The 12,062-nt window shown below is 43.5% G+C and overlaps 1 protein-coding gene across 3 annotated transcripts in view; it reads right to left on the bottom strand.

Moving 5' to 3' along the window:
* Positions 1 to 1,766: 1,766 nt before the first annotated feature.
* The window catches only part of LOC112218999 (ankyrin repeat and BTB/POZ domain-containing protein BTBD11-B), a 120,206-nt gene continuing 109,910 nt past the window's right edge, over positions 1,767 to 12,062 (bottom strand). For all 3 annotated transcript variants that reach the window (XM_042301642.1, XM_042301640.1, XM_042301641.1), the window contains 7 exons: positions 10,647 to 10,825; positions 8,935 to 9,040; positions 8,636 to 8,738; positions 5,696 to 5,777; positions 5,427 to 5,495; positions 4,085 to 4,198; positions 1,767 to 3,441 (listed from right to left, as the gene is read on the bottom strand). In XM_042301642.1, the coding sequence (XP_042157576.1) occupies positions 3,232 to 3,441; positions 4,085 to 4,198; positions 5,427 to 5,495; positions 5,696 to 5,777; positions 8,636 to 8,738; positions 8,935 to 9,040; positions 10,647 to 10,825 (863 nt within the window). In that variant the 3' untranslated portion in view covers positions 1,767 to 3,231. The remainder of the gene's footprint in view (positions 3,442 to 4,084; positions 4,199 to 5,426; positions 5,496 to 5,695; positions 5,778 to 8,635; positions 8,739 to 8,934; positions 9,041 to 10,646; positions 10,826 to 12,062) is intronic.

Here is a 12,062-nt window from a genome sequence, read left to right as displayed (position 1 = left end):
TCCGGAGTTGCCAGAGTCTTCTGCCTGTCCGGCGCTGCCGGAATCTCCCGTCCATTCGGGACCCGTGGCGAGGGTCGCCGCTCATAAGAGGCCAAGGGGGCGGTTGAGGAGGCGGACAAAAACTATGGTGAAGTGGGGTCCACGTCAGTCAGCCAGGAGCTGCCAGAGCCGTCAACCAGCCGTCAACCAGCCAGGAGCTTCCAGTGTAAAACCCCCCCAGAGCAAACTAACCTGGCGTGTAGAAAACCCCCCCAGAGCAAACTAACCTGGCGTGTAGAAAAACCCCCCAGAGCAAACTAACCTGGCGTGTAGAAAAGAAACCCAGAGCAAACTAACCTGGCGCGTAGAAAAATCCCAGAGCAAACTAACCTGGCGTGTCATTAAAGTCCTGTCATCTTATTCCTATCAGGAGTAATGATTTGATTGTGATTCATCATGTTGTTTGGCAAGCCAGGCCCACTTTGCTGCTGCTACGGCAGGCAGGCAGGCAAGACCAGACCAGACCAGACCAGACCAGACCAGACCAGACCAGACCAGACCAGACCAGACCAGACCAGACCAGACAAGACAAGACAAGACAAGACAAGACAAGACAAGACAAGACAAGACAAGACAAGACAAGACAAGACAAGACAAGACAAGACAAGACAAGACAAGACAAGACAAGACAAGACAAGACAAGACAAGACAAGACAAGACAAGACAAGACAAGACAAGACAAGACAAGACAAGACAAGACAAGACAAGAGACCAGACAAGACCAGACCAGACCAGACCAGACCAGACCAGACCAGACCAGACCAGACCAGACCAGACCAGACCAGACCAGACCAGACCAGACCAGACCAGACCAGACCAGACCAGACCAGACCAGACCAGACCAGACCAGACAAGACAAGACAAGACAAGACAAGACAAGACAAGACAAGACAAGACAAGACAAGACAAGACAAGACAAGACAAGACAAGACAAGACAAGACAAGACAAGACAAGACAAGACAAGACAAGACAAGACAAGACAAGACAAGACAAGACAAGACAAGACAAGACAAGACAAGACAAGACAAGACAAGACAAGACAAGACAAGACAAGACAAGACAAGACAAGACAAGACAAGACAAGACAAGACAAGACAAGACAAGACAAGACAAGACAAGACAAGACAAGACAAGACAGTTAACCTCCAACAACAAATGCTCCCCGGGTGCCGATGACATTGATTAAGGCAGCCCTCTGCACATCTCTGATTCAGAGGGGTTGGGTTAAATGCAGAAGAATCATTTCAGTTGAATGCATTCCATTGTACAAGTGACTACGTATCCCCCTTTCCCTAGCAGCTAGACAAAGTTGTCAGGATTGTAGTCTAAGGCTACATCCTGATTTTCCAACCTTCTCCCTGTTTTTCCGACCGCACTTGAACACTCCCTGTCATGGATTTAAAACAGTTGGATTGGTGTAACTATTGGCTGAAGGGAGTTTCCACCACTGTGAAATCCATGACTGGAAGTATGCAACTGCACACTTTGGGAGAAGGGTGGACAATTGGGATCCAACCTAAAGGTAATTTATTCTCTGTAGTACAGCTTGTGAAGTGTGTGATGTCACATGACCACTCCCAAACCTTCCGCCATGAGGGATCCAGCTAATGACAGAACACCAGAGGGTAAATCCATAGGTCCCAACAACAACTGGAGACCATTTACTAAGGTTTCACAGTGGAAAAATCGTTGAGATTGTTGTTCGAGACAAGAAAACCAGTTGATATCTAGGGAGGATTCATATCATTCTTTATATTAATCTTTATGGAGGAAACGGATATTAAGTCACACATTTACATGTAGTTTCACAATGTCTGGAAAACACAACAGATGACGCTTCTCCGGTTTAGGATAGACCCTGATCATCTTTTGAACTAGGCCTCTATCCATAAAGTGTCTCAGAGTAGGCGTGCTGGATCAGTTTTATCCTTTTAGATCATAATGAATGTGATCATAGACAGGGGGACCTGATTCTAGATCAGCACTCCCACTCAGAGACGCTTTTTGAATACAGGCCCATAACCGTTCTCTCCTGAAATGAAGACACCAGTACACGTCTACACATTTAGAGACACATGCTGACAATATCGCTCCTCAATACCGTTCCTGCTTCCTCTCTTAAAGTCTCATGCCACTCTTAAACCAAACTGAACACAAGCAAAACAGTCATTCTCATGACATGCAACTTGAAACATACAGAACGATAACACATTGAAAAGAACAACATTTTATAAAGCCATATCCAATGAGTAGACGCATGAGAAGAAGAAACATCTGTAGGATATATACATTAACTTACAAGAGGAGCCAAAGCTCTGTGTTTTATTCACAATATTTACACAGTTCTAACAGCGGATGAAGGAAGGAAATGTGTTTTCTGTTCTCCAGCTTTCCCAAACGTAGCTTGAAGAATTTCCCAATACCTCTCTCCTTTGCATGACTCCCTTAAAACATACTACCACATGACATACAGTATATCCACATATCACTCTTACATGTAGCAGACCAGGGTTCAAATACTATTTGAAATCATGTTAAATACTTTATCTAGGCGTGATTGAGCTTGCCTGGCACAATGGAACCAATAGAATAGTCACAAAAGTGCAAACTGCGCCAATCTGACACCCCGGGCAGACTAGAGCAAATGCTAAAAGTATTTTATTTCAAATAATATTGAACTCAGGTCTGCTCTTATGTTAAGTTTGGCTAGGCCCAGTTATAAATAGACTATAAAGCTATGTAGGATTGCAGAACCATGCTGAGAAAAGTACCAACAATGATTCTGCCCAGTAGACACGTGGAGTAATGGCAGGTCTGACTGCAGTCTGGAGACTAATGTCAAGGAGCGAAGTAATGTTGACTGGGGCTTTACGAATGATTCCAGACACACAAACACACACACACACATCCCTCACTGCATCTCGGCGATATAGTCCCACTATTGCTGTGATGAGTCAGCTTTACTTCAGCCCTATGAAAATCTCCTTTTCACAATTTCTGGGGTTCCAGCGCTGTCCATTTGCCTAAGTGCTCTGCCCAAAGCTCAGTAGGCTGCAGGAGAATGGCAATGGCGTGTTAGCACAGCAAGCAATTTAAAAGTGTCACTGTTGAGTGTGGTTCAGTACAGCTATGGGGTCAATGGTGACAGACAGACAGTTCCAGTCCCTTTAGCAGCTCAATAAATCAACCAATCAGACAATGGAGCCCTTGGAGGAGGACAGGTGGATGGACTGGATGCGGATGCCCAGGGTCTTCTCCAGGTCCAGGAGTACATCGGTGGCGGGACTGTCTGGAGGCGTGTCGTACAGCAGTGTTTTGAAGGGCTCCAGCTCAATCAGCACCACCATGTTTTTCAGGAAGTAGCCCTCGATGTAGACAGCCAAATCTGGGACATCCAGGAACTGATGGAGCAGAAGGTTTTAGATCAGTTGAGTGTTGTCTAGCTTGAGTTGGATGCCAAACCTATACATTTTTGTTCATGCACACAAGCAAGCACACACACACACACTGCGTGAGGAATCTGTGTATCAGTAGAGTTCAAAAGTTACACACACTCAAACCATGACAAAGGAATAACTCAAGGAGGCAGAGATGTTTAAATAATATACTTACTTTAATCGATGCTCAAAAGAATACAAAAGGTTAAAGTGCAAGGTGTAGAAGGACACACACAAAGGTACAGAGACATGCATACGCATACATTGTGATATTGTTGTATGGTGGTATTAAACATTTTGTATTGTAAAAGGAGCATACGTTTCGGCTTCTATGCCCTCATCAGTGCTGCACAAACTAATTAAGGAGACATCTACTTAAGAATCTGTATCAAACATGTTTATTTGCATGCATTCCTACAGTGCATACTGCAAACGGCACAAACATCAAGCAGGAAGGCAAGCACAGGCAAATATGTTTACACATGATCACACACACAAACTCACACCCACGGCCTCATACACACGTGCATGAATAGATAGTAGACATACACAAGCAGACCCCCACACCGTACTGCTGTACGACACATTCTCAACTCGACCCCCTCACCTTGGTGTGGCTGTAGATCTCCACACAGGTTTCTGTGTTGATGTTCTTAGAGCAGATGATCTCACAGTGCCTCTGCAGCGCCTCCAGCTGGAAGAACTTGGCCGCTGACAGCAGCTGCACACATCCGAAAAGAAGACAATTGTAGCCCGGCACCAGATCTATTTAGGCTGCCTAATCCTGCTGTATGGTCACAATGACACAGACCTCGGCCCAGTCACCAGGCTGGTAACATGACCCTATTATGGTTAAGTAGTACATGTTGTTGGACTGTAATACTGCTCTTCACTAACTGGGACTGCCCACCTTGTATCAGGAAGTATCTAAATTGTATTGGTTATGGGGGCTCTAGTGGTGTGGGGGCTGTGCTTTGGCAAAGTTGGTGGGGTTATATCCTTCCTGTTTGGCCCTGTCCGGGGGTGTCCTCGGATGGGGCCGCAGTGTCTCCTGACCCCTCCTGTCTCAGCCTCCAGTATTTATGCTGCAGTAGTTTATGTGTCGGGGGGCTAGGGTCAGTTTGTTATATCTGGAGTACTTCTCCTGTCCTATTCGGTGTCATGTGTGAATTTAAGTGTGCTCTCTCTAATTCTCTCTCTCGGAGGACCTGAGCCCTAGGACCATGCCTCAGGACTACCTGACATGATGACTCCTTGCTGTCCCCAGTCCACCTGGCCGTGCTGCTGCTCCAGTTTCAACTGTTCTGCCTTATTATTATTGGACCATGCTGGTCATCTATGAACATTTGAACATGTTGGCCATGTTCTGTTATAATCTCCACCCGGCACAGCAAGAAGAGGAATGGCCACCTCACATAGCCTGGTTCCTCTCTAGGTTTCTTCCTAGGTTTTGGCCTTTCTAGGGAGTTTTTCCTAGCCACCGTGTTTCTACACCTGCATTGCTTGCTGTTTGGGGTTTTAGGCTGGGTTTCTATACAGCACTTTGAGATATCAGCTGATGTACGAAGGGCTATATAAATACATTTGATTTGATTTTGATTTGGTTATGAACACGGATGCATATATCTACAGTACCAGTCAAAAGTTTGGACACACCCACTCATTCAAGGGTTTTTCTTTATTTTGACTATTTTCTACATTGTAGAATAATAGTGAAGACATCAAAACTATGAAATAACACATATGGAATCATGTAGTAACCAAAAAAGTGTTAAACAAATCAGAATATATTTTATATTTATATTCTTCAAAGTAGCCATCCTTTGCCTCGGTGACAGCTTTGCACACTCTTGGCATTCTCTCAACAAGCTGTATATTGGTCTAAGTCTTATTGCATCTTAGAAAACATGACTCGACTGACAACGTGGCAAATGGACTAACAGTCTTACCTCCATAACCTCTGTGTTTCTGATGTGCAGATGCTCCGTCCCACCACAGTAGAGGTATTGCATCACCAGCTGTAACAGTACGAATTAACTGACGTTTACACAACATTCACACAACACAACAAACCTACCAATGGATTTACACTGTCATGGGAAAGAATATGGGTATTTTTTGTATGAACATTCCCCTTTGAAAATGTTGTCTGATTCATGTATCAATTTGATTAGATTGTAAGGGAAAAACAGAAAAGTTATTTTCTCTATGAACGCACCAGGAATATGTTGTATTTGACGTGGCTGATTTCAATACATGTGTTTTCAGCAGCTGGTCTGTTCGCCAGTAGAGACTTAAACCTTAAGCAGAGAGAAAGAAAGACAAAGAGAGAACAAAAAATAAATTTATTTTTGTGTTTTTTTATTTCACCTTTATTTAACCAGGTAGGCCAGTTGAGAACAAGTTCTCATTTACAACTGCGACCTGGCCAAGATAAAGCAAAGTAGTGCGACAAAAACAACAACACAGAGTTACACATAAACAAACGTACAGTCAATAACACAAAAGAAAATAAAAATAGAAAGATCTATGTACAGTGTGTGCAAATGTAGAAGAGTAGGGAGGTTGGCAATAAATAGGCCATAGAACGGAAAATAATTACAACTTAGCATTAATACTGGAGTGATATATGTGCAGATGATGATGTGCAAGTAGAGATACTCGGGTGCAAAAGAGCAAGAGGGTAAGTAATAATATGGGGATAAGGTAGTCAGGTGTGCTATTTACAGATTGGCTGTGTACAGGTACAGTGATCGGTAAGCTGCTCTGACAGCTGATGCTTAAAGTTAGAGAGAGAGAGATAAAAGACTCCAGATTCAGAGATTTTTGCAATTCGTTCCAGTCATTGGCAGCAGAGAACTGGAAGGAAAGGCGAGGAAGGCACCAAAATTGCCTACCCTGGAAGCCTGTGTTTCAGACATAAGGAAGTGAATGGCGGCAAATGTATTACTTTGAAACTCAGACAAAACAGAGATCCTAGTTCTAGGTCCCAAGAAGAAACAAAGAGATCTGCAGTTTGATCTGACAATTATTCTTGATGGTTGTACAGTCGTCTCAAATAAGGACCTCGGCATTATTCTGGACCCTGATCTCTCTTTTGACGAACATATCAAGAATATTTTATGGGCAGCTTTTCCCATCTTCATAACGTTGTAAAAAAACTGAAACGTTTTGTCCAAAAATTATTCAGAAAAAGTAATCCATGCTTTTGTCACTTTTAGATTACATTACTGCAATGCTCTACTCTCTGGCTACCTGGATAAAGCACTTAATAAACTTCAGTTAGTGCTAAACACAGCTGTTAGCTCTTGACTACAACCCCAAAATGTTATCATATTACTCCAGTGCTAGCCTCTACACTGGCTTCCTGTTAAGCCTAGGGATGATTTCAAGGTTTTACTGCTATTGCATGGGCTTGCTCCTACCTACAGTATCATTCCGATTTGGTCCTGCCGCACATACCTACACGTTCGCTACAGTCACAAGACGCAGGCCTTCTTACTGTCTTTAGAATTTCTAACCAAACAGCTGGAGGCAGGGCTTTCTCCTATCAAGCTCAGTTTTTATGGAATGGTCTGCCTATCCATGTGAGAGACGCAGACTCGGTCTCGACCTTTAAGTCTTTACTGAAGACTCATCTCGAGTCACTAACGTGATCTTCCTGTCCAGTTGTGCGCCCCCTCAGGTGGAGGAAATCTTTGTGGGCTATACTCAGCCTTGTCTCAGGGTAGTAAGTTGGTGGTCTGTTCATATCCCTCTAGTGGTGTGGGGGCAAAGTGGGTGGAGTTATATCCTGCATGGTTAGCCCTGTCCGGGAGTATCGTCGGACAGGGCCACAGTCTCAGCCTCCAGTATCTATGCTGCAATAGTATTTTGTATTTATTAAGGATCCCCCCCAGGATACTCTTCCTGGGGTCCAAACATATTAAAGCACTTACATTACATATGAAACAAAATATAAAACAGTACATCATATAACATTAATACACCACTACATATCTACAATACAAAATGTTGAATACCACCATAAAACAATATCACAATGTATGCGTATCTCTGTACCTTTGTGTGTCTCTTCACAGTGCCGGGGGGCTAGGGTCAATCTGTTCTATCTGGTGTAATTCTCTTGTTCTATCTGGTGTAATTCTCTTGTCCTATCTGGTGTAATTCTCTTGTTCTATCTGGTGTAATTCTCTTGTTCTATCTGGTGTAATTCTCTTGTTCTATCTGGTGTAATTATCTGGTCATATCTGGTGTAATTCTCTTGTCCTATCTGGTGTAATTCTCTTGTTCTATCTGGTGTAATTCTCTTGTCCTCTCTGGTGTAATTCTCTTGTCCTATCTGGTGTAATTATCTTGTTCTATCTGGTGTAATTCTCTTGTCCTATCTGGTGTAATTCTCTTGTCCTATCTGGTGTCCTGTGTGAACTTAAATATGTTCCCCCTAATTCTCCCATCTCTCTCTCTCCTCCTCTGGCCTTAATGGCCATGTAATGTTATAATCTCCAACCGGCACAGCCTGAAGAGGACTGGCCACCTATCAGAGCCTGGTTCCTCTCTAGGTTTCTTCCTAGGTTCCTGCCTTTCTAGTGAGTTTTTCCTAGCCACTGTGCTTCTACATCTGCATGGCTTGCGGTTTGGGGTTTTAGGCTGGGTTTCTGTACAGCAATTTGTGACATCTGCTGATGTAAAAAAAAAGGCTTGATAAATACATTTGATTGATTGAGACAGGAGTTATGTAAGGGTAGTTGGGGACAGGAGTTATGTATGGGTAGTTGGGCACAGGAGTTATGTAAGGGTAGTTGGGGACAGGAGTTATGTATAGGTAGTTGGGGACAGGAGTTATGTATAGGTAGTTGGGGACAGGAGTTATGTATAGGTAGTTGGGGACAGGAGTTATGTATAGGTAGTTGGGGACAGGAGTTATGTAAGGGTAGTTGGGGACAGGAGTTATGTATAGGTAGTTGGGGACAGGAGTTATGTAAGGGTAGTTGGGGACAGGAGTTATGTAAGGGTAGTTGGGGACAGGAGTTATGTAAGAATAGTTGGGGACAGGAGTTATGTGTGGGTAGTTGCCCTCACTTGCTTGCAGATAGTTAAGGAGGAATTTAGAGAGAGAGAGAGAGACAGAGAGACAGAGAGAGAGAAGTGTTCTGACCTGCCAGAGGCGGTGAAGAGCAGGACTTTGTGGGCGTAGAATGGCTTCCCCTCCACCAAGAAGGTCACATCTGACATCTCCTGGTTGTTTAGGAAATGAGGATCTGGAAGGCAGATTCATCAACCTAATTTATTTCAACTCAATTCTGAATTTCTAGTTTTTGACAATCTTTGGACACTAAATGGAGCATTTGTCTATGCTGATGTGAATCAGTGCAGTGTTATGTACGACGTGCTCCATAGCAGAAATCTAACTTTTACTACTAAGCAATAAGACCTAATCCTTCTTCTCCTGCTCACCCAGGCGTGAGGTCTGTTTCCTCTTGATCTCGGAGAGTTTGGGGATGGGGTACGGCCCGTAGCACTGGGTGAAGATCAGAGACAGCTGCTGGCTGATCACCTCATTCTGGAACATCGCAGATGGGGAGAGGGAACACAGGGGAGTTAGATATCAGACGGGTTTTATACACTCCATACACACAATATAGATAAAGGCAGATACAGGTATCTACTACCACATTCACTTCCACATTGCCCAGTAGGTCAAGTCACAAAGGCTGCTGATTAAACAAGCACCAGTGTTCACAGTCAATCAGTGAGTAGATTATCTAGTGTTGCTTTCAGAAGGATGAAAAATAACATTTGCAGACCACAGAGAACCCAGCGTAACAGATCCACACTTGTTGATAGGCTGAATAAAGCACTAATGTTGCAGTAACTGCTGCTATAATGTATTGTGTGCCACACCAGTACGGAGACCATAATAACAAGTCCCCTTTATAGAATAAGTCCACATTTCTCATATCACATCCTGAACATGAAAAAATACACATCTTCTCAGTGTTACTCTCTGTTGTGCATCAGTCTACCCTTTGTGTGTGTGTGTTTAACAAGGAGGTGTAAATAGACTGTTACACACACAGTCTGGCTAGAGGAAGATGAACGTTCTCTACCTTGAAGTCACACATCATTAGCGGGGATATGACAGGACAAACAGTGACGGGGGTCCCTGGCGTCTCATAGAGTAGGTATCACTGCCTCTGCCATAGATCAACCCTGACAGGGACGAGGGCAGCTGCTGGAATGGGACAGGAGAGGGCGGTGTGTGGCGGGGGCTTTGTGTGTTTGTACGTTTGTCTGTGTTTGTGTATGTATGTATGTGTGTGTGTGTGTGTGTGTGTGTGTGCGTGGGTGTGCATGTGTGTGTTCATCTGCTCCCTCTCAGCAATAATGCACAAACGCAACTACATGACAGGCCAACAGTTAGTTGATATATAAGAAAAGGCATTGAACTGTTCTAATATATTATTGAGGTATTATGTTGGATGTAATGCTGCAGTGAATCTTGAGGGGATAAAGAGAGATGGGTGGGGTTTGAAGAATGGGTACAATTTAGGTTGCGGAGGGCATAAATCATAAATCAATGCACTAATTGAAATGGATTGGACCTGGGGGGTTCCGCCAGTCAGTGTGGAGAGAGGGCTGCATTATATAATCACAATAAGACAAATGGGTCATGTTCCACATGTTAGCCTATTCTCTATTTAGTGTACTTCTGTTGACCAGGGCTCACAGGAATGCAGAGGAGACTGAGCCAAGCGAGTAGGCCATGTTTCTATAAAGGGGAATAAGAACGTCCATAGATTCCTTCTTAAGGGTATGGTTGTGAAGCAGAAAGAAGACATGATTTTCTTCACTGTCAGGAGAGAAAAAAGAGACAGATATGGATGTGGGATGTTGGGATCTGACAACATGCTTCACATTGTGTAAAGCATGTCTCTACGTTTATTTTGTATGTGACCAATTTCCCAATGCAACCAATACAGTTGAAAGTTGAAGAAAGTGGGATGTGGATATGGAAAAAAGCTGAATGTAGAAAGTTAGATGTGTGCCCAACTCAGATCTAGAATACATTTTGCCTTTAAGATTATAATGAATAAGATGGGGGACCTGATCCTAGATCAGCAATTGTCTGAGACACTTTTTGAATACAGGCCATGACATCCAGTCACCTTGCTGGCTCGTAGGATCTGAAACAAGAGTGGCAGGCCGTGGGTGATGAGCTCCTGTGTGTACTCCTCCTCCTCAATACAGCTGAACTCCTTGAGCAGGCCCTGGATCAGTGGTCTCCGATGCTGCAGGAAACACGTCCGCAGAGACTCCAGCCAGGTGTGCAGCGTCCAGGGGACCCCTGAGACACATACACACACAGAGATGTTTACATCTACACACCCAGAGATGTTTACATCTACACACACAGAGATGTTTACATCTACACACCCAGAGATGTTTACATCTACACACACAGAGATGTTTACATCTACACACCCAGAGATGTTTACATCTACACACACAGAGATGTTTACATCTACACACCCAGAGATGTTTACATCTACACACACAGAGATGTTTACATCTACACACACACTTGACATCCCGCCAACTTTGAGAAAAAACACTTTATATCAGAGTTGTGCCTGTTGTTCAAATGTAAATCTGCCATCTCATTAGCTAGAATGTTCCTGTCTGCTTCCAACCCCCCCACCTGCTTACACTGATTTCCATTGTTAATATTGCCAGCAATATATCTTGTCAACAAAACTACAATAAATATTATACGGTGAGAACCCACTAACAGACCTTAGTGGAATGAGGAGACAAATGGAAAAAAACACAAGGTTGTTACACAAACAGCCGGCTTTCATTCCATTGGGAAAACAACATCAACAACAACAACACAGGCAGAACATCTACAGTATGCTTCATGTGACTGGAATGCAAGGAATGGCCATGGCAATATGGATCTCTTAGATTACAATGTATAGGTCAGACCTGAATGTATATCTATTATACTGACAAAAGGCTGCGCATATCTATACTGTAATTACTGCATTGTGAAGACCTAAAGAAAGTACATGTTGTTTACGAATATGCAGTTGACCTGAAACTAAGTCCATGGTTGATGAGGTGAACGTCTATATATTGTTCCCTGTTGCAAGTCCACAGACATGCAGTTTGCATCTCAACATGTTACTAATCTGGTCTTGCTTATTGAGCCTCTATACCAGAGGAGGCTGGTGATGGAAGGACAGCTCATAGTAATGTTTGGAATTGAATTAATGGAATGGTATCAAACTCATGGAAACCATGGAAACCATGCATTTGATACCATTCCATTTAGTCCATTCCAGCCATTAACCTGTCCTCTGATTTAAAGTGCCACCAGCCACCACTGAACTATACTATATACTGTAGATCAGGGGTGGACAACTCCAGTCCTCGAGGCCTGATTGGTGCCACACTTTTTCTCCATCCCTAGCAAACACAGCTGATTAATCAAATTGCATTCTAAACTGAAGATCATGACTAGGTGATTATTGGTGTCAGGTGTGTTAGCTGGGGCTGGGGAAAAACTGTGACACCAATCA

This window comes from Oncorhynchus tshawytscha, linkage group LG19 (genome assembly GCF_018296145.1).
Source record: "Oncorhynchus tshawytscha isolate Ot180627B linkage group LG19, Otsh_v2.0, whole genome shotgun sequence".
Classification (NCBI taxonomy): domain Eukaryota; kingdom Metazoa; phylum Chordata; class Actinopteri; order Salmoniformes; family Salmonidae; genus Oncorhynchus; species Oncorhynchus tshawytscha.
Note: the sequence above shows the minus strand (reverse complement) of the source record. Positions and strands in the feature narration are given on the sequence as shown.